The sequence below is a fragment of the Hemitrygon akajei genome, chromosome 2 (assembly GCF_048418815.1).
Source record: "Hemitrygon akajei chromosome 2, sHemAka1.3, whole genome shotgun sequence".
In the NCBI taxonomy this organism is placed as follows: Eukaryota; Metazoa; Chordata; class Chondrichthyes; order Myliobatiformes; family Dasyatidae; genus Hemitrygon; species Hemitrygon akajei.
Window position 1 is genome coordinate 32,625,396 of NC_133125.1, and position 23,695 is coordinate 32,649,090.

At 39.8% G+C, this 23,695-nt stretch overlaps 1 protein-coding gene across 4 annotated transcripts in view; it reads left to right on the forward strand.

Annotated features, from left to right (window-relative positions):
• Window positions 1–23,695, forward strand: part of gramd2b (GRAM domain-containing protein 2B) — a 117,670-nt gene that overhangs the window by 68,558 nt on the left and 25,417 nt on the right. For 3 of the 4 annotated variants that reach the window (XM_073069660.1, XM_073069648.1, XM_073069656.1), the window contains exon 2: window positions 22,012–22,140. In XM_073069660.1, coding sequence (XP_072925761.1) covers window positions 22,012–22,140 — 129 coding nt within the window. Of the gene's footprint in view, window positions 1–9,889; window positions 10,213–22,011; window positions 22,141–23,695 lie in introns of those variants that run through there. The other variant, XM_073069639.1, reaches the window with a different exon arrangement.

The following is a 23,695-nucleotide window of genomic DNA, read 5'->3' on the forward strand; positions in this document are numbered from 1 at the left end:
AATCATTTTCCAGTGGTCCAATATCAACTCTCACCTCCCTTTTATTCTTCATATAACTGAAAAAAAACTTCTAGTATCCTGCTTTATATTATCAGCATTTGCTTAGATATTTCATCTTTTCCCTTAAAGGTTTTTAATTGCCTTTTGTTGGACTTTAAAAGCTTCCCAATCACCCAACCTCCCACTCACTTTTGTGACCTTGTATGTCCTTTCCTTGGCTTTTATGCAGTCCTTAACTTCCCTTGTCAGCCGCGGTTGCCTAGTCCTGCCATTTGAGATCTACTACTCCTGTGGGACATGTCAATCCTGCGCCTTGTGAACTTTTCCCAGAAACTTCAGCCACATCTGTTCTGTCATCATTCCCACCAGTACCTCCCTCCAATCCACCTGGACACGCTCCTTTTTTATGCCTCTGTAATTCCCTGTATTCCATTGCAATACTGATGCATGTGACTTGTGCTTCTCCCTCTCAAATTGCGGTATGAATTCAATCATGTTATGATCACTACCTCCTAAGGATTCCTTTACTTTAAGTTGACTATTAAGATCTGGGTCATTACACAACATCCAATCTAAGATGGCCTTTTCCCTTGTAGGCTCTAAAAAAGCCATCTCATAGGCATTCAACAAATCCCCTCTCTTGGATCTGACACCAACTTGATTTTCCCAATCGCCTTGCATATTGAAGTCCCCCATTACAATTGTGACTTTATTCTTATTACATGTCCTTTCCAGCTTCCTTCGCAAATTTCAACCCCACGTCTTGGCTTCCATTTTGTGGCCTATATATGATTCCCATGATGTTTTTAACTTTCGCAGTTTCTTAACTCCACCTACAAAATTCAACATTGTCTGACCCCATGTTACCTCTTTCTATGGATGTAATTCCATCTGTTGCCAATAGAGCCACAGTAGCTGTATGCCAGAGGAGCAGGAGTGCGTGCCATTGCCATTACAAAGGAAAAAGTGCAAGGCAAAAAAGATAAAGAAAAGCAATCTGCTGCAGATGATGGAAATTAAGAAAAAAAAACATTCTGGCAGTAATTGAGAGTTAATGGTTCAGGTTGATAACCATTCATCAGTTCTGATGAAATGATGTCCTACTTCTTATTTCACCATATTCTCAATCCCCCCCCCCCCCCCCCCCCGTCATCCATGGAGCCCTGGCTTCTCCTGATGTGGAAATGTGTTGATCCTGTCCTGTAATCTCCTTTAAGATCCCCCCCCCCTTTTTTTTCCACTCCTGCCATTTTTGTAGTCAATTTCTAGTTGCATTACGCCTTGGCTGGATCCCTCTTTTACCCTGTTGGAGTTATCCCACTTCCAGTTTGAAGATTGTATTTTGGTTTTTTGTTGCATTTCTCCATTACCATTCTAAATTTGATCATATGATGATCACTGCCGTCCAAGTGATTTCTCGTGTGCACTTGGCCAACCTCATTCCCTAACGGCGGAATCTGCAATGCAACATCAGCTGGACCAAGAACATGTTGGTAAGGACATTCTCCTGAACATATTTTGGAAATTCCTTCTCGTCCTTTCCCTTCACTCAGACAATATTCCAATCAAAATTTACGTAATTATAATCTCTAAAGTTGCCACTCCTTTTTTTTCCTTGTTCTCTCCAGGCTGTGATATAACCATGATCTAAATGTTAACTGAACCCCCTGGCACTTCCCCTTTTTCCCCACATTCCACTGTGAGCCAACTCCATCGCGTTAAGCTCTGACCACCTGATGGAGACTATTATTTTGATCTTCTAAATTCTTAAGATTAGGTAAAGATGCAGGTTAGCCTTATTTGTTACATGTACATTGAAGCATGCAGTGAAATGCATTATTTGGATCAAATCAAGTCAGCGATGAGTGTTGCCACTCTTCACACTACACACTAACCCTAACCATATGTCTTTGGCATGTGGGAGAAAACCAGGGTGAATCTCCAGTCTTAGAGCTGGTACTGTGAAGAGTTGTGATAACTGTAGTGTAGGCCTCTGTTAGTCTCGATAGACCATGGATTTGTGCCTGGGCAAGGCCGGCAGTTGCCCATGTTGCAGCTCTCCCCTCTCCACGCCGCTGATGTTGTCCAAGGGACGGGCATTAGGACCCATACAGCTTGGCACCGGTGTCGTCGCAGAGCAATGTGTGGTTAAGTGCCTTGCTCAAGGACGTACACAGCCTCAGCCAAGGCTTGAACTAGCGACCTTCAGATAACTAGACGAACACCTTAACCACTTAGCCACATGCCGAAACTGTGATAACTACTACACCACTGTGCCATCCCTTTTACATGGACAGCAGCTGACGGTAACATTTCAAATGCGCCTGAAATTAAATATAAAATGTACATAAAAACCTATATAATTATATTTACAAGTGCTTTTAAGTTTAAATCCCTACCTCAAAGTGTATTTCTCAAAGATCACAATACTTTTTCTTAGAACTCATTGTGAACAGCTTTACTTACACTGGTACAGAAGTTCTTTACAGGTCTCATTTTATCTTGAATAGCATGGGAATTTGTTGTTTATGTTAGATGTGGCTTTACACAATACCAAGTACTGATCGAAGGTTAAGTAAATTCTCTGAGTCAATGTTATGATTGCTTACTAAGTTGTTTATTTAGGAACAAAGGGAAAAATGTGATTGTGGCATATGGAACTGCACATGTTGTTTGGCAGGGGGAGAAGCTTCAATTAGGATTTCATTTAGGACCTTTTCATAAAATGAGAAACATGAAAACACTGTCTGGGAACGGACATGTAGGTTTTCATTGTCACTGGGTTGTAGATTGCATCTAACTACACTGTTTCAGTAGTTCTTTCATTACATAAACCAGGATGATTCGACAAGATCTACTGGCACTTTTGACAATTACTAGAAATATCAACTTTGCCAATGATGCCCATATTCAGGCAATTAATCAAAAAAATCTTGTTGTGTAGATTAAAATTGTAAGAAACTAACAAATCTAATTACTCCACTACTGTACAAGTTAAAACTCCACTAAGGCAACAGTGGGCATAGAGAATAGAATCAGCAGTAGTGGCACTCTATTATAATAATAATAAGAATAATAATAATAGAAATCCTTCGGGTTCTACCTCTGTTCATTGACCTAGAGAAGATCGAACTTTTGAAGGAATTTGTAAAAAAAAATTATTGACTACATCCTTTCAACATTATTACATCTTTTCAAGAAGTTGAATAAATATTTGAAAAGGTGTGTGTGTATGTGTATATGTGTGTATATATATATATATATACACATACACACACACACATGCACAGATATAATATTACATATTTTTGACATTATACTTGCCATTGCAAAGAACTACTTCCTGTGTATATAAAATGCAGGTATAAAATTATTTATTATTAACCATGAAGTCATCTTATGAGCCAGGGTTAAGGTTGTGTGGCCATCTTTAAAATTTCAATAACTGGATTCTACATACTTGTATACTATATTTTCTGGATGACCTTTTTAAAAAAAATTACAGAGATGCAGTGCAGAACAGGCCCCTTGATCTATTTGTCCATGCCAAACATCAACCACCTATTTACACAAATCCTGCATTAATTCCATTTGCTAAATCTCCCCACATTCTTATTGTCTCCCCCTGATTCACTTACACGAAGGCCAGTTTATAGTGGCCTGATGATGTGTATTGGAATGTGGGAGACACCCAGAGTGAACGGAGAGGGTAGGTATTGAACCTAGACCTCTGGTGCTGTGAGACAACAGCTCTTCTAGCTGTACAACTGTGTCACATGTTAAGCAACCATTAAAACATCAATATAAATTATGGTCAGCTGCACTTGCTTTTTTTGTTTATTTGCCATTTTGGGTGAACCTGAGTTTACATAGACGTTGTATTCAAAACATGTCCCAAAGACATTTCCCAATCTTTGAATTGTAAATACTATCACTAGGTACTGATAAGGTCTTGTTGATGCAACAATAGTTGGATTGATGCACCGCCGTTCTAATTGATGGATATTCTGCCAAGAACCTGAGCTGATCTCATAACAGTTACTAACACTCTTTATATTTAAAAGGAAGACTACCTTAATTTGTGAATCAAATTGAATCTAAAAGTACCTCATTTGAAGTAGTCATTTTATCCCATCATTCAAAATAGAAACATAGAAAGCCTACAGCACAATAAGGCCCTTTGGCCCACAAAGTTGTGCCGAACCTGTCCCTACCTTAGAAATTACTAGACTTTCCCATAGCCCTCTATTTTTCTAAGCTCCATGTACCTATCCAAAAGTCTCTTAAAAGACCCTATCGTATTTGCCTCCACCACCGTTGCCGGCAGCCCATTCCGTGCACTCACCACTCTCTGAGTAAAAAAACTTACCCCTGACATCTCCTCTACACCTACTCTCCAGCACTTTAAACCTGTGTCTTCTTGTGGCAACCATTTCAGCCCTGGGAAAAAGCCTCTGACTATCCACACAATCAATGCCTCTCATCATCTTATACACCTCTATCAGGTCACCTCTCAACCTTCATCGCTCCAAGGAGAAAAGGCCGAGTTCACTCAACCTGTTTTTATAAGGCATGCTCCCCAATCCAGGCAACATCCTTGTAAATCTCCTCTGTACCTTTTCTATGGCTTCCACATCCTTTCTGTAGTTAGGCAACCAGAACTAAGCACAGTACTCCAAGTGGGGTCTGACCAGGGTCCTATAAAGCTGCAACATTACCTCGTGGCTCCTAAATTCAATTTCATGATTAATGAAGGCCAATGCATTGTATGCCTTCTTAACCACAGCGTCAAGCTGCACAGCGGCTTTGAGAATCCTATGGACTTGGACCCCAAGATCCCTCTGATCCTCCACACTGCCAAGAGTCTTACCATTAATAGTATATTCTGCCATCATATTTGACCTACCAAAATGAATCACTTCACACTTATCTGGGTTGAACGCCATCTGCCACTTCTCAGCCCAATTTTGCATCTTATCAATGTCCCGCTGTAACCTCTGACAGCCCTCCACACTATCCACAACACCTCCAACCTTTGAATCATCAGCAAATAACAAATAGCTTGCTCAGAAAGAACTTTTACAATATGCAATTGCCAAAGCACAGCAAGTATGGTTTGATGACCTTTAGTTATCTGTCCTTAGCACTTCAGCAGAGGTGCCAAAGAATATCCTTGTTGAATAGGCTTGTTCAAAGTAATTACACTGAAGTTGTCTTTGGCCATTCTCCAAAGATCTATTTTATGGCTTCTTCTACAATACAGTCACCTTTGATTTGGTAATACTGTGAGATCCGATGAAACTATAATCTCCACGTTAATGTTTGTACGGTTGTAATCACTAGTACCAGAAAACATTGTAGTACTTAGATATATAAAACGTTGTTCCCTAGGCTTTTTCTCATTGTGAAATAGTATTTGACTAGACATAGCATTAAGATGACCTGATAAAACCTAGAGAACAGGAATTGAGGAGAGTTCTCTTCACAGGCTGAAGTCATATCTACAATAAAAGATGTTGGTTTTGGTTATTAGAAGCCAGACTTTTTGTATTCCTGGATATCACTAGTACTCCTCTAAGCATTGTCATAAGTGTGGTTCTTTTCCATTCACCTTCCCTTTGTCAGTTATTAGAGCCAGTGATTATTGCAGATTAGACAATGGTAAGTTTTGTTCACATTTTCAGATAAGGAAGCAGTCCCGGCCAGCATACAATAGGGTAGTAATTGGCAATGGCACACGTCGGTGACAGCAGTTGCCAATAGGACAGTGTGAGACCATCCGCCTTTATACTTCCATGCCATTACCTGATCTTCACACAATTACTGTGACTCTGACTAGAGAGGTAGCGGATTATTCTGCGGGGAGTGAATCCCCAGTTGATATTTGACTACATATGAGCACTTTGATGACTGTCATACTCTTCATTTGCCTGGATGGGTCCAACTACAACCATGCATTTACTGTCTCCATCCCGTTGCAATGTGTGCAATCTACAAAACGCTCTACAGAAACACAAATCTGCAACACCTGCCAACTAGAGCCTGAGTAATTGGGTGAAAACTCAATGCATAACCTTCAAGGCTCTGGACCAAGAACTGTGAAGTGGACAAAAATTTAATACCATGCTTGCTCTGTATGATTATGACGGGCAGAATGGTTTTCTGTGCTGTAAATTCCCGTGGGGGGGGGGGGGGGGAGAACCAGGCAGATTAGAATATCGCCATCGAGAAAGTTCCCCGAAATCTTTATATTTAAAACGTACTCTTACACTAGCAGCATTAGAGATCATCTTCACCATACAACAAACAGCAGTTTAAGGAGGCAGTCTGCAGCCCTTCCTGAAGAACCATTTGATGTTTGGTGTCATGCCAGTGATGCTCCCATCACATGTGCCCAATCCCATAAGGCTTGACCCATACACAAATTGAGTGTTTGCTCCTGAAAAGTAACATGTATGGTGAGTGACAATAAGCAACTGATCAGATAATTTTCAGTCTCTCATTGCTGCAGTCAGAAGTACCCATCTGCTTCAAAAGGGCAACAAACCTACCAGTTCCCAATGAGAGCAGGGCGAGCTGTCCTAACAATTATCGTCCTGTAACCCTCACATCCACAGTGATTAAGTGCTTGGAGAGGTTGGTTATGGCTAGAATTAAGTCCTGTCTCAGCAAGGACCTGGACTCACTGCAATTAGTCTATCACCAGAATAGGCCTACAGCAGATGCAATCTCATTGGCTCTTCACGTGACCTTGGATCACCTGGACTTGTGTCAGAATGCTGTCTGTTGACTACAGCTCAGTGTTTAACATAACGATTTCCACATTTCTGATCGAAAAGCTCCAAACCTAGGCCTTTGTACCTTCCTCTAAAAATGGATCCTCCGCTTTTTCACCAGAAGACCACAGTCTGTGTGGATTGGAAATAACACCTCTACCTCGCTGACAATCAACACTGGTGCACCTCAAGGATGAGTGCTCAGCCCTCTGGTCTACTCTTTATACACCCATGACAACATGGCTAGGCACAGCTCAAATGCCACTTATAAATTTGATGCCAACACAGCTATTGTTGGAAGAATTTCCGATGGTGATGAAAAGACATACAGAAGCAACATATCAGCTAGTTGAGTGGTGTCGCAACAACAACTTTGCACTCAATATCAGTAAGACCAAAGAACTGATTGTGGACTTCAGAAAGTGTAAGATGAGGGAACACACGCCAGGCCTCATAGAGGGATCAAAAGTGGAAAGGGTGAGCAGTTTCAGGTTCCTGGGTGTCAACGTCTCTAAGGATCTATCCTGGGTCCAACATATCAATACATTTACAAAGTAGGCATGACAGTGCCTATATTTCATTATGAGTTTGAAGAGATTTGTTATGTCACCAAAGAAACTCTCAAATTTCTACAGACGTACCATTGAGAGCATTCTAGCTGGCTGCATCACAGTCTAGTGTGGAGGAAGGGGCTGCTGCACAGGATCAAAAGCTGCAAAGAGTTCTGAACTTGGTCAGCTCCATCATGGGCACCAGCCTCCGTAGCCTCCAGGACATCTTCAAGGAGCGATGCCTCAAAAAGGTGGCATCCGTCATTAAGGCCCCTATCACCCAGCATATGCCTCTTCTCATTGTGACCATCAGGGAGGAGGTACAGGAGCCTGAATAATATTAAATCTGATTTTGAACTCTTGGTAAGTGCTTTAAATCTGATAATTCCAGACATTGAGTCACTTTGTAGTTTTTCACAAACAGAAGCCAACCCTTCAGCAGAGAAACTGGGTTTAAATATACAAGTCAAGTTTATTGTCATATGCACAATCACAGGGAGATTCCAGATACAATGAAAAACGTACAACATGTAGATTCTGATGACACAGTTTATGTACAATTTAATACTGTATGCAAAAACAAAGTGTTAGTATATAACCAATTAAAAACATGTCCATGGTTGTGCAGGTGGTGGCCTGTAGTGTTCGGTTGTTGAAGTAGGATTGGGATTGTGCAGGTCATTTTGTGGAAAGTAGCTGTTCCTCAATCTGATGGTGTTATTCTTCAGGCTTTTGCACCTTTTACCTGATAGTCGTAGCAGATATAAGACCACAGGATATAGGAGCAGAATTAGGCAATTTGGCCCATTATGATCACTCCACAATTTCATCATCATTAATTTTCCTCTCAGCCCCAATCTTCTGCCTTCTCTCTGTATCCCCTCATTACCTGACCAATCGAGAATCATTCAACTTCTGCCTTAAATATGCATAATGATTTGGCCTCCACAGCTGCCTGTAGCAAAGAATTCCAGAGATTCACCACTCCCTGGCTGATCTCCATTCAGTAAGGACCCCCTCCATTCTGAGGCTGTGTCCTCTGATCTTAGACTCTCCCACCGTAGGAAACATCCTCTCCATATCCACTCTATAAGGGCATTAATTCTATTTGAAAAACACATTTAAAAAAAAATTGAATGCAACAATTGTTTTTTAAAAAAAAAAATCCCTATAAACTATTTGTACTTTGAGGAGAAAGGGTTTGTTGACTAAAACACTCAAACTATTACAAATGTAAAATGGAAAGCATTCTGACTGACTGCATCACTCTCTGGTATGGGGTGGGCTACTGCACATTATCGAAGTCAGTTGCAGAAACTTGTAAAATTAGTCAGCCTCCATAGAACCCAAGACATCTTCAAGAAGTGGTGCCTTAGGAAGGCGATGTCCATTATTAAGGACCTCTACCACCAGGACATGCCCTCTTCACACTGTTACTTTCGGGAGGGAGGCACAGAAGCCCTAAAGGCACACACTTGAGTGATTCAGAAACAGCTTCTTCCTGTCTGCCATCCAATTCCTAAATGGACATTGAACCCATGAACACTTCCTCACTTTTTTTGCACTACTTATTTTAACTTCACTATTTAATGGACATATGCATACTTAATGTAATTCAGTTTTATATATCTATCTATATTTATCATGTTTCATTGTACTGCTGCTGTAAAGTTAACACATTTCATGACACATGCCAGTGATATTAAATCTGATTCTGTACTAGTTGAATGTATACACAAGTTGTTTTTAATGACTCCTGTGCCTAGCTCTGAGAGGAAAAGAACTGTATTGTTGTTTTCAAGTATGTGTAGAATATTAATTTGAGTAATCCATGGTCAAAATGCCCATTTTTCAAAATTTTATTTCTTTCCTCTTTTTCCCACGACCCTTACAATATATATAGGTATGATAAATAAAGGTGATTGACTCTTCCCTACTCTTTACTAAAGGTAAGGAGAGAGAATTCTGCTTGCTGCTTCTTTCATTGCTCTAAATATTTTTCGTTCCCCCCCCCCCCCGATGATTTAGTCTCCTTTCACGTGCTCAAAATGTTCTAGGATCTCGGCAGCTCATCAGTGGAGGAAAATACAACAGTGCACGTTTCGGGGCCGTGTTGGAATGTGTACAAATCCCACTTCCAACATTACTGCATAATAATGAGGGAATACTTCTTCAGTTCGAGATGAGATGTTAATCCAAGGCCCTTCTGGTCTTCAGTGGAAGATCCCACCACTAACCATGGTCCATGGTTGATTTACCATTCGGCATAGCATTGCGGGCCGAAGGGCCTGTTCCTTGCTATACAGTTCCATCTATCTAATCACTGCCGAAGAGCAGAACTATTCCTTATGTCCCAGTCTACACTGGCCATTCAGCTCGCTGTCATTGCCATAAATCTGCAGTCTGTGGGAGCTGCTTTTGTACTAATTGGCTGCCATTTTCCACGTGAGGAAACGTCCAAACAGTTTCGACTTCAAAAGAGTTTCCTCGATGTAGGATACTTTTTTTCCGAAGTCAGAGCAGCATCGAGGTCAGGAAATAAGTGTATCTGGGATTACTCCCGAAGTGCTGAGATCGCAATAAGAACTTGAGTTATCCCAGGCGGGAAACGCTGCTCTCTTGATGTTTTGTCCTAAAGTTTTTTTTTCCCCGCTGACTTGATGTGGCGTGAGAACTTGTATTAGTTCCACCTCGTGTTACTGGCGATCGCACTATTTCCCTCATCATCTCGCAACCCGGGCTGCGGATCAGCTGGTTTCAAGTTTCAACTCCGATGTGATGCAACAGAGCCTGACATGCAGACGGAAGTCAGCTGAAATTTTAAAACTTGCTTCCCCAGCTAACAAAAGCCCTCGGATCGGAGAAACTTCAATGAACGTGGGGAGGTGGGTGGGAGCGCGGCGTTTACTCTCGCTTACAATGAAGTTTTATTTTTGAAAGGTCCGACTGGTTCGGGTGTGGGGAGCCGGGCCTTTCGGTTTGCGTGTGGCGAGCTCCGCTGAAGCCGGGTAGCCGCTCCGGTGCATCCCCGTGACAGAAGGCAGCCTCTGTGTACGCGGTAAAGGAGGCGGCTGAGTTCCGCGCCGGCTGCTGAAAGCTAATCGCCGTACTTTTGAATTAAAATTAAGTAATTTGCTGAAGTTGTACAACTCCGTCGGCGTCCGCGTGCACTTGTAGAAAAGCTACTTGAAAATTGAGCGGTTGGTAATTGCGTTTCTGAACAACTTTTACATTGGCTTACGTTTTAATGTTTTTTTTCACTTCACTCACCACCCCCACCCACCCACACCCAACAATATTATGGAATATTTCTGTAAACATCAGATATTAGGAGCACATCTTCAAAACGGAGTTGTCATTTGACTGAATGACAGTTGTCAGCATCCGGGATGTACTGTAGAAGGCGCCTGGTTAAATATTCTTTTGCTTCACTGGGGCATGATGGAGGAGCAACATTGCAATTTAAGTTTGTGTAGGAACAGTTAATGTCAGCTGCCGCGCGCATTCACCTTTTAAGCTTTTGATTATACTTTGTCAATTGATTTCCATAAACCGGACAAAGGCGTGTATTCAGTTGAAGGGTTGGGGGAACAACAGGAAGAAAGTAAATCATCAGAACGGGGCTTTTGTTTAAACTTGTTGATGTAAGGAATTGTTCAGATGAAACACGTTTGAAGGCGCTGCCAAATTAAGCAAGTTGATGTGTACTTTGAGTTATTTTTAGTTTGGGTTCATTTTCTACCGACGCCGGCTGGAATTTGCATATAATGTTAATCCAAGATTATCCAAATTCTTTCTCAGCATAGTGATGGTGCACTTAAAAACAATTTTGATTTTCTACAGATCAGAATATTTGAACCTTCTTGCTAAAAAAGGAAGCCATTCATGTCCACACTAGCTAAAACCAGAGCTGACTTGCCTAATTCCTCTTTACATGCTTAATTGATTCTTCAATCCTTTCAGATTGTGAGTTAAAGGCTCCTACCACTTTCTGGGCAGGAAAATTTATCTTTCCTGTAATCATTCTCCAATTTACTTTAAATTTATAATCCTTCTGTTCGGGGAAAAAGTCCTTTACTTTATCTAGGCCTCTCAAATTTTTAGTTTACATCTTCCTGTGTCTCTCCTCAGCTTTTGTTCTGAAGAAATCAGCTGCAGTCGATTCAATCTTATAAGTAAAGTTGTTCTAATCATGGCAACAGCCTTGTTTTAAAAAAAAGTCTTCTATCTACCTTTTACAATAGAATATCTTTGCTGTAATGTGACAATCAGGACTATATACAATGCTAAAGCAGTGACCCAACTGAGGTCTACACAATTGTAATGTAACTTCTTTGTTCTTATGTTCTGTGTCATGACTAAGCAAAAAAAGTGTCATTTTATCTATGACTTGGTGCCTTTTTAAGGATTTCTCAACGAGTATGCCAAAGTTGTTTTTCTCATCAATCTTGCATTGAATGGGTATTCTCTTACCTTGTTGCATTATCTGAATTAAATTCCGTTGCTATTTTTCTGACCAACCAACCTTCTTTATTCTCTTGAAGTTTCAAGTTTTCCTCCTCTGTCAGGCACAGGGACAACTTGTATGCCATCTGCACCTTCTCCGCCGCTAGTAGATCCACCCCAGTGGACCTCCACTGCTGTCACATCCAAACCAGTGAAACTCCACTGAACCTACTCCACCACCGTCACAACTGAACCAAGTGACCTCTGTACCTTCTCCACCATTCGTGAAAGATGTAGAGAGTACATATCTAGAAAATGCTCAAACTCAGGAGGGTAAGGAGAAACAAATTCTCTAGAACAAGAATCAACTGGAACAATGGGTCTCAACCTGAAACGTCGACTATCTATTTTCCTCCGTGTATGCTGCCTGACTTGCTGCAGTCCTCCATTTTGTATATTGCTGCAGATTTTCAGCATCTGCAGTCTCTCTCTCTCCATTTAGGGTCATTCAGACTACTTATCACATGTACATCAAAACATACAGTGTCATGCTTCACTTGTGCTAACAACCAAAACACCTAAGGATGTGCTGGGAGCAGCTAGAAAGGTTGCCACACATTGCAGTGCAAATATAGCATATAGATAGTTTCCACTAAACAACACAAGCAACAATAATAATCAAAAATGAGGCTATGACAGCAAAAGCACCTCCTTTCCCATCCTTCCAACTCAACTACTGACGCACCCAGACAAGCTTCCAATCCCCAGGGCAGGCTCCCTCCAGGCCTTCAGTCCTTGTCCCCGGATTCTCAGTTATCTGGCCTTCAACTTCAACCCAGGATGTCAGTCACAGGTTTGAACTTCCAGACTTGTAAGGATTTACAACCCCAGTGACCCGGGCTTTCATGTCTCCTTTGGGCCTCTACCTTCAGTCTTTGACCTTCAGGCTTCTACCTCTGGACTTGCCATGCTCTGGGCTCCACCATTTGGCTTTGCCCTCTGGACATAGTCATGTTTGCCAATCAGGCCTCTATTTCTAGACTTGCATGGACCTTGATTTGCACAGACTTCCAACCTGGGGATATTACAAGCCTCTTGACTCCCACCTGTATGTGGAACTGGACACCCAATCTGGAACCTGTTTCTGACCTAGAGAAGGCTGGTCTCCTCAGTATCTGTAACACAACTTTTGGAATCACTGATGTTTGACCTGGACTTGGACTCATCCCTATCCCTAAACCCTAAAAGCTTGAAAGCACATACCACCAAGCTCAAGGACAGCTTCTATCCTGCTGTTATAAAACTATTGCATGTTTCCCTGGTATAATAAGATGAACATTTGACCTCACAACTTAACCTGTTGTGATCTTACACCTTATTGTCCATCTGCATTGGACTTTCTTTGCAGTTGTTACACTTTATTCTGATTATTATTATTATTACTTTACAAAGTACTACCTCAATGTATTGTAATGAATTGATTTGAATGAACATTACATATGGGAAAAATTTTTCACTAATTTCAGGATGTGTGACAATAATATACCAATTCTATTTGTAAATATGAAAATGGATTTGCCATGTTGTCCATTCATCTTGTGTTTGCCAATAAGTCAAAATATTGTATTTATTTAAATACCTTTTAAATCTGCATCATTTTGATTTTGTTGACTCTCAATTGAATAGCAAACTTATTAAAAGCAGTTCTTGTTTTAATATCTAATTGAACGTGCAAGTAACCAACAAGGGAAGCAATACATATGTATTTCTATTAAGAAGCTGGTGATGAATCAGCCTCTTAAACCATTGGGAATTTTGTAGAAGAGATCACCCACTGCTTTTCTCATTCTAAGTAACAAATTTCAGGAAGTGCTGTGGATAAAGCCTTAGCAAGTTACTGAAGTTTAATGTGAGGATGATGGTGCAGGTTCTGCCTGTACTGGAGTGAATGTTCAGGATGATGGATCAGGTGCTAATTAAATGTTTTTTTTGTCATTGATGTTGACAAGCTCATTGTTATTGGAGCTGAATTCATCCGGGCAAAAGAACAATATTCCATAACAGTCTTGGGCTTTTTTATATAAAGGAAAGGCTTTGGGAAGACAGGAGATGAATTGCTTTCCACAGAAGATGCAAAAGACAGTAGTAATTGTTCCTCATTGGTTTCTGCCATGTCTCAGCTTTGCCAGTGTACATAGTGAAAGGGACTGTAGTGATAGTAATGTGTCAAGGGACCTTGCTGATCATTGGTTGAGTTTGTTAATACGGTCAATGTATGTGTATGGACAGGAACTACTTTGTTAACTGAGCGGAATTAAACGCAAGTGAGCCCTAAGAAATTGACAGTAAAGAGCACCACTTGTGACATTTGGAGATGGTTGAACCAGCTGAATATGTTTGGGTGTAGGATTGTCCTGATGACCTCCTGCTGCAATGTCCCGTGACTCAGATGACGGACTTCCCAGCATCCAAAACAATCACCTTTCATGCAGCGTTTGGTCCATGTGCCTCAAACTTTCCTATTCATATGGAAGTTATGAAAAATCCAATTGTGGAAACATTGCTTTGATATCCAGACGGTTGTTTTTCCCTTTATACCTTTCATTGGAAGAACAACTTCCTTGATATCAAGGTTAAATGTCAGGTTATCTAATTGGCATTCCAGCTGATCTTCAGTTATTTGTATGTGGCACTTGAGCGCATTTGTTACTTTATCAATTTTCTAAGGAAGGAGTCCAGAATGGAACAGTAAGATTGCAATACATCATTTTTAAAACACTATAAATTGCAATGAGAAAGAAGTAGTGTAAAAAAAAAAAAGAAAAAGAGTAAGGTTGTGGTCACGGGTTCATTGTCCATTCAGAAATCTGATTGCAAAGGGAGGAATGAACCTGTTCCTACAACCATTGAGTGTGTGTTTTCAGGTTCCTGTAACACCACCTTGATGGTAGCAGACAGAGGGAAGGGGGCATGCCGAGGCTGGATAGAGGTCCTTAATGACAGATGGTGCCTTTTTGATGCATCGCCTTTTGAAGGTATCTTTGATGGGTAGGATAGTGCCCATAATGAGCTTGCTGAGTTTGCAGCTTTTTCAGATCCTGTGCAGTGGCCCCTCCATGCCAGGCAGTGATGCATACAATTAGAATGATCTCCATGGTACATCTGTAGAAATTTTGAGAGCATCTTTATTGATGTTCTAAGTCTTCTCAAACTCCTAATGGAATATAGCTGCTGTCATGTCTTCTTTGTAATTGCATCAATATGCTAGCGTCAGAATAGATCTTTAGAGATGTTAACACTCAGGAACCTGAAATTGCTTACATTTTCCACTGCTGATCCCTCAATGAGTGTGAGTGTGTGTTTTGTTTCCCTCAAGATCTCATTCCTGAATTCCACAATCAAGTCCTTGGTCTTCCTGATGTTGAGTGCACAAGGTTGTTGGTTGCAACACCACCTGATCTATATCATTCCTGTATGCCTCCTCATCACCACTGAAATGCTGTCAACAATAATTGTGCCATTGGTACATTTTGGAAATGCCGATGGGACTCGGCCCTAAGTGTCGACTGTACTTTTTTCCATTGATGGTGCCTGACCTGCTGAGTTCCTCCAGCATTTTGTGTGTTGCTTTGATTTCCAGCATCTGCAGGTCCTCTCTTGTTAGGGAATTTTTCTGTTATGATTGGAGCACTTTGATTCAAAGTGTTGTTACTTCTGGGAAAAACCCCAACTAGGAGGTTTTTGGAGATCTGAAGACTTTGGTACATTCCATGTGCACAGTTTTGTAGTAAAGAATTGAATGAAATATTTTAAGCTGCTTTCCTCAGTTGGGAGCAGATTGTGATTAATTGCTGGGCACTTGAGTCTGTAACCAAGAGTTGAAAAGAGTTGGATATATTCTGAAGTTCCTTCCAGGTAAATGTGAATGTAATTTTTATTCAGTCCCTTAACTCTCACTGATACAGTATTCTGGATAATGTTAGGGTCATATGTGAAAATGAAGACAATATCAAGACATTTTGTATATACTAAAATACCTATTCACAAGAACAAATGATATATTAAAGTGTTGGGTAAAATACTACTGATTTGATCTTTAAAATACTTGACTGCTCAATTGCTTCTGCAGACTTTCCAATAGGAACTTGCTTTTGGGTTGCTGACATTTTTAAAATGTAATTTCAAGAATACTAGTTTTATTAGCAATGTTGGTTTAGCAACAAATGTTTTGTTTACACCTGTTGTGCTTGTGAATGCCTGATTCCTTATTTCTGTTTCCTCTTTCTGGCCTTACTGACCTTTAACAAAACTGGATTCCAAATTTGTTTATCATGGTCTGTCAGCAGTTCTTTCATTCATTTGCAGAGGACCTGACTGTCAACCATGATGCTCAAAAGGATTTGTCTTTTTTTAAAAATTAAATGTAGGAATGAGGAGAAATCTACTCTTTGTTGTGCCTCCATGCTGCAGAGCATTGAGAACAGCTTGTGGCACACACTGCGACTGTCCTTAGTAAAACCAGGAAAGACGTGCAGTTTTCTTGGATGTGCTTAAGGGAGCCAATCTTAGTTCCATTTCATTTTGCACTATGTTGTGACTGTGATTGAAGTCACCAGAGAAACACTGAAGTTGGTGATATACAAGTCTTTATTCATCACAACAACCTGGCATCACTCTGAAGACACTGTCAGTAGAGGTTCTTACACTCAGAAATACTTCACATTTTTATACCCTTAAGATCAAAGGTGGCAGTGGGTGATTAAATACAATTTCAATAATTACAATGACATTTACTTCAATACTTTGGGGTTGACAGATGGTTCCATTGAGATACATAGTGGAAGCACATTGTAATTGATAAGACAACTCTGAAGGCCCAACTGCCTTTGGGAGAAATTAATGAACACAAATATTCAAAAAAAAAACCTCTAATGATACAGTGCCAAAGTACTACAAGTACACAGAAAATATTGATTGCTCATACCTGTGACCATGTTTGATATACTAAGTGACACCGTCCATCTGGTCTGCCAGCTTGAACTCAGTCACAGTGGTATAAATAACTTGGCCTAGCTTGATCCAACCAATTAACACAAACCAATGATGTTATGTTGGCTGTTGCATATGCAATCTCTTAGTCTGCGGGCAAGTTCAACTTCAATTTAATGCTTGCAATTTACATAAAGAACTGAATGCTATTTGCAAGTGTCCTGAACGTATTTACAATACTAGTTCTTGTTTGAATTAATATCTGCTAGATCAACATTACTCCGTAATACTCATTTAACACTTTGCACGGTTTCCCTCTGTGTCATCCAAGCACATGGCGCCTGTCTCCACATTTACAACTTTGCATCATCACAGCCTCTAATTAAGGCATAGTCTGCAAATTATTTAAGATCCAATTCTGAATTTCCTTCAATAAAAATATTGGGAAGCTGGATACCAATGCCAGCAGTTTCAATTGTAAAACCTAGCCATGGTCTCTATCCACTTTCTTGAGGTGCATCTGAAACTGAACCACTGTGGTTCCAAGTGTTAAATGTACCTCAGATGAGCTTGCATAAGATTGCCCATTTCAACCATTTGTAACTTTTATTAACAAATAATTCCTAAATTAATTGTTTAAAATTGTGGTATAAAGGTTAATGGACGTTCAGTTTTATATGAAGGATTGGAATGAATGTCCAGGATTCTTGGGATTAAGGGCGGTGTGGGTACTAAATCATATCACAGCCAAGCCATCAAAACTACCCCTCAGTACCTAACTCTGCTTTGAGCAGTTTAGGACTCCACATTTGAAGTGAAAGAGTGCCGTGTACATTCACTGGAATGGTAGAATCCAAGGACTAAAATTCAGGAAAATGTTATACAAACTTGTTGGAATGTAAAAAGTTAGGAGGTGGCTGGATTCTTTTTTTTTTAAATGAGATGTCTTGATTAGTGACTTTATCCTGAAGAAGAGCCAACGCTTTCAGGAGTGAAATTGTAATTTGTGTAACATCATCTGCTGAAATCTTTCATCTTCGATAGCTCTTGCAGATGAATTTTCTACCTGGTCTTACTCATCCTAACCCCTCAATCTAAGTTCTACATGTGTAATGAATTGGGGCTGATATAAAGTCACTCATTATTAAAATGTTGGTTCTGAAATTTTTTGATAAATTTTCACGTCCCTGACTATGTAATCTTCCAGGAATATTCCCAAAATTAATACCTCTACAATTCCAGCCTATTGATTTAAAAAGTAATTATCTTTTGGAGGTCGTGTTTTCAGTTGCCCAAGGCCCTAAGGAGTGGAATTCCCTCCATACGTTTTTCCCACACACACCACTTTATGCTTTTTAATGCATTTCCATTAAACTAAAATTTGGTCATTTTCCGAGTTTGTCCTGTTTGTAAGCCTCGGTGGCAGCTGTTTACTTGTGTTTCTGTGAGGTTCTTAGAGGTATGCAGTTAGATCAGTGCAAGCTGTTCTTGTACAGAGTGGGAAGGATGTGGAGTTTGAACCAGGTTTGCCTTGATAAATAGCAAGTAATATAGAATTCATAAAAAAGCTGCTAAAAGCAGAGGTATTCTTGGCTTCATAAATATAGAATTTGGAAAATTCAGTATTGGGATCTAAATAGTTCTAGGCATATAAAAGCTACTGTAAGTACATTAGGTGTGAATCATATACATTAGAATTTTACTTTTATAAATTACAAGGAATATTCCAATGGAAATGACTGTTTGCAAACAGTACTGACCTTTTTAAAATGCTTTACTACCAAAAAAATGAAGTGAAAAGAAATGATCATAGAAACACTTGATTAAAAAAATATCCTGCTAAACGTTACTATGTAAGAAGGAATAGAGCATTAAAAAATCAGTCGTAGAACATTATAACACAGAAATGGGCCCTTTGGCCCATCTAGTCCATGACAAACTATTATTCTGCCTCATCCCATTCTCCTGCACCATACTCCTCCCATCCAAATTTCTCAAATGTTGAAATAAATCCTGCGTCAACCACTTCAGCTGGCACCTCCCTCCATGCGAATAAGTGCACCCTCCTGTTTCCTTTAAACATTTCACCTTTCACCTTAAGTCATGACCTCTAGTTCTAGCCTCACCCAACCTTTTGCATTTGTCATATTTATACTTCTGGGAACTTTAGAGACAATGATAGGGTCGTTATTAGTAGAATAAAGAATTAACTGGAATCTAAAGGTAATTAATATCAATAAAAAGTGAAAATGAAGAAAAATTAGAGACAGACAAATCCATTGAAACTCATATCCTGATTTATAGCATTCTAAAAAAAGTTAGCTGCTTCAAAAGCAGAGAAATTAATGATGAATTTTTTAAATTATTTGATTTCTGCAATAGTGTCAGCAGATTGGAAGATAACACCACAGCTCGTTTTCTCTCCACCTTTCAAATAATTGTTTATTTTTAACATCTATTTTGGCAAAGTGCTGGAATCCATAATTAATGAATCAATGTGGTCTTTTAAGAGGGGAAATGCTGTTTGACAAGTTCTTTTTGAAGCTGTCATGGGGGTGGGTGAGAGTGAAGGTAGGGAGCACCTGGTTTTTGAAAGAAAGTTTGATAAGGGTGCTGCTTAAAGGTTGTTCAAAAAAATAAGGGCTCATGGTATTAGAGGAAATGTCATGGAAAAACGGTTGATTAAAGGATGGAACAAATGGGTAATTTCTTGGCAGATCGATGTCTGTGAGATGCCACCGGGAACAGTCCTGATTCCTGAACTAGTCATTTTATATTAATAACTTGGATGAGAAAACGGTGTAGTGTTTCAGAGTTCATTGTCGAAAATAAAACTAGATGGCAAAATAAATTGACGAGGATGCCAGTTGTCTGTAAAAGATGTTAGTGGTTAAATGAGTGGACTGAGGTGGTAGATATTTGACTTCATGCACTTCAATATGGAAGAATTTAAAGCGTAAGCAGTGAGGGACTGGTAAATAATTGTGTACTGGGGTTGTTGGTGTGCTAGTTAAATTTTTTGATGTGAAAGTTTGGTATTTTTATTTGGAAATGCTTATTTCAAGTATCATAATAAAATGGATCCTTAAACAAAAAGTGGAGATGCTGACAGCATTCGCCAGGCTAGGCAGCATCTGAGAAGAGGAACCATTAAAGTTTCAGGTCCAGGACCCTGCATCAGAACTGGAAAGGAGAGGAAGCAAGTTAGTCTTGAGTAGCAAAGGGAGATTTAAAAAAAAACTGAATAGACCAAGTGCAAGTTACCTGATTAGATGTCCAGTCTAGAATGCTGCAAACAGTCCCAGAGCTGAGAACAGGATGGTGCAAGGAACTGGCAGATGACGTTTTGCCAAACAAGTTAAACTGGTAGTCAAATACTGAACTAAACTAATTCCTTATGCCAATAGGGTGTCCAAAACCTTCCATTTCCTCCACCTTATTGTGTATATCTAAGAGCTGCTTCAACACCACTATTTGCCTCCACTACCACCCCAGTAGTGCATTCCCAACGCCCATCAGTCTTTTAAAAAAAGAACTCGCTTCACATGTCCCTTTTTAAACGCTGCCTTTCACCTTAAGTACATGCCCTCTGTTATTAAGCATTTCAGTCTTTGGCGGGGGCGGTAGGGACCAGCTATCTACTGTATCTCTACCTCTCAAACTTATGAACGTCTATCAGATCTCCGTCAGACTCTGCTGCTCCAGATGAAACAACCCAGCTCTGTCCAATGTCTCCTTATGACACAAACCTCTAATCTAGGTGGCATCCTCGTAAACCTCTGTTGCACCCTCTCCAGAGACCCAACATCTTTCCTGTAATGGGAGGCCAGAACTGAATGTATTATTCTGGATTTCGCCCAGCTAGTTTTCTAAGGTACAACATGTAACTCATTTCTTCAACTAATAAAGGCAAGTATGCCATGTGCCGGCTCAAACCTGACTGCCACTAAATGTTTATTGCTGTCTCGAAGACTATTTCCTTGACCAAGCTTTAGTTTGCCTGCTTTAGTATTTCCTTGCCTGGTTCAGTGCCAAATATTATGTGTTAATCATACCCCTGGGAATCTTTTGTTCTGTTAAATGTATTTTATAAATTGGTTGTTAGCACAGGGCATAAATCATTAAAGTCTGCGGTATTGATTTAGTGTGCAATTTACCTACTAAATCATTGAAGTTTTACAATATATGATTCAATAACTTTATGAATACATCAGGGAGTATTTTGTGTGGTACTTTTATTTATCTTTCTATTTTCTTGCAGTTTAAATATTAACTGGATTATAGTTTGAAGCTATGACCAGACTGCTTATGAAAATCGGCAATAATCTTGAAAACTTAAAAATAAATAAATTTAAATGTCTTTTTTTATTTTCTAAAACCCGGTTAACTGTATCACCCTGATGCAAGTAGTGAAACCAGACAGATAACTGTTCTGATGAGTCGGGGAGGAATCTGTAATTGGAGAGCTGGGTTTCAGCCTGGAACATCGACAGTTCTTTCTACAGTCGCCCTGCCCCCCCCCCCCCCCCCCGGAAAATGCTGCTTGCTTGACCCGCTGAGCTCTTCCAACAAATTGTGTGTTGTTCCAGCGATCTGCAGTTTTCCTTTATACCCAATTAAGTGCAGATAATTGCACATAAACGTTATAATTCAAATGTGGACCTGAGCTGAGTTTGCTGATTTCAGCCAGAAACCTGTTGGGGCATCGCAAATGCATTCGACATATCGGGTGTGAGGAAAGGAAAGACACCGAAGGATCACGTTCTTGATCATTATCTGGCAAACAGTGTTGGACCATTTTAGGATGAAGGCATTCAGGTGGCAGCTGGCTGCACAAGATCCACATATCAAAGCTTGTACTATTGGTGTAGGTCTCGTATAGTATAAAACCAATTTGTAAGTCTGCTTCTGAAATGAGAAAGCAAGATTTATTGGGATACATGCCAAAAGCTAGTTCACAGATGTTGGCCTCTTGGATTGAAATGAAAATGAAGGCAGTATAAAGCAGCTATATTGTGGCTCATCTTATTATAATAGTGCACACACCACTGTTCAGAAAATCAATGGATGCCATTATATAACAGGATAGTTGTGAACCGTGAACTCTCAGCTTAGTGAACCTTATTAAAATTCGCCAATGCAATAACAAAATTGCCATGGTAACCTGCTCAGAACTGGATTGTCTTTATTATTTTCTTGTAGAATGTTCCTTTTGTGTTGGGTTGATCTAACTATAAATCTGCCTACAGCTCAGAGCCGGAAAATGCAGGGTTGGAAGAAAAGACGAAGAAAAATGGCAAGTCACTTAATCAACAGTTACAGTCTCTGAACCTGGACGCAGAAATCTTTGAAACTAAAAAGAAAACTGGTCTAACCAGGTAAGGTCAACTTGACAGCTTCCAATGAAGCTCACAGAATGCGTCACGGTATTCAGTATTTTAATTCTCTGTTATTTTGTTTGCATTGAGGCAAATCTTCCATAAATATTTGTTGTTTTGAAGCTTTAACCTCATCCACTACTCATCCCTGAAAGATCGAAATTGTATCTATTTTTCTCACTTCAATTGCCAGTACAAAACTTAAGACTGGCAAATAAAACATTTGATTTTCGGTTTCTACTATCGAACAAAACTATGTATAACCCATCTGAACACTTGAATAGAAGAGGTCACTGGCAACACAAACCCCTTTTTCAATAACAGGCAACATACATCCTAACCACGTTGATTTTAATTAAATGAAAGCCGCAGGTGGCCTAATGAAGGCTCTTGGCCTGAAATGTCAACAGTTTATTCATTTTCATAGATGCTGCCTGACCTGCTGATAACCTCCAGTGTTTTGTGTCTGTTGCTCTGGATTTCCAGCGTCTGCGGTCTTTTGTGCTTATGAAGTGTATAATATTACTGAAGAACAAATCTTGAGAGTGCTCTATATAAAAACAAAGTAGTCAATTGTGACACAATTTTATAATGCAGCATGAAGAAGTTAGTGACAGGGAAGTATTAGTACTTATTTCATTTGAACATGCATATATTTTGACATTTAACTTTTCCTGTTGTCAAATTAAATTTTGTTATGCCAGTGAAACTTCGTTTTGTATTGTTCCTCAGAAAATCAAACAGTTTTATTAGTTAATTTGTTTAACTCCCCATTTATATGATCATTGAGGGAAAGTGCAAACTCCACTCAAACAGTAATGGGTGTCAGCATTGAACCTGTGTCACTGGACCTGTGAGGCAGTATCTCTTGGCTAGGCCATCCAGATGTTGGCTGGCCTTTTGCCTTCATGTGGAAACTGCCCTACTGGCTGAAAAATGGAGAAGCAAACTGAATTATGCAATCATTAGCGACCGTCTTCATTTTGTGTTCTGAAGATTGACACAAGTAACCGAATTTATTTGGGTTTAAGATACTGCATTAAGGATTGAGGTGATTTGCATTCTCGTCTACCTCAGGGGATGGCCTTTTGGCTAAGCAGTACCTTAGATTTGGCTGTCTTTTTCCCTGAAGAAATTATGCCATCCTTGCTGTAATTCTGGCTGTCTCTTCTATTGGCCCCTTTCCCCTTCAGCTTCATAATGCTTTTGGAACTTTAAAAGAGCGAATCTAGCAAATTGATATAATTTAGTGAGCTGAGTTAGTCAGAACCACAGATTCCTTGGTTGCTTCACTAAGTATATCCTGTTCTTTTCCTGATCATATCAGGATCCATTTGTAGTGTTCACCACATTCCCTACAATTGCCTAAAGTTCTGTTATCTTCACTCAGATGCTCTATTTGTATTTTAAGCACCATGAACATGATTTGTCTTAATTGAATGTCCCCCATTGTTATCTTAATCATGAACAGTTCTCTGAGTTACTGTGTAAATAAACATGGTTACTAAATTCTATTCTATAATTCCTCCCTCCCATCTTGTGGACCATATTTATC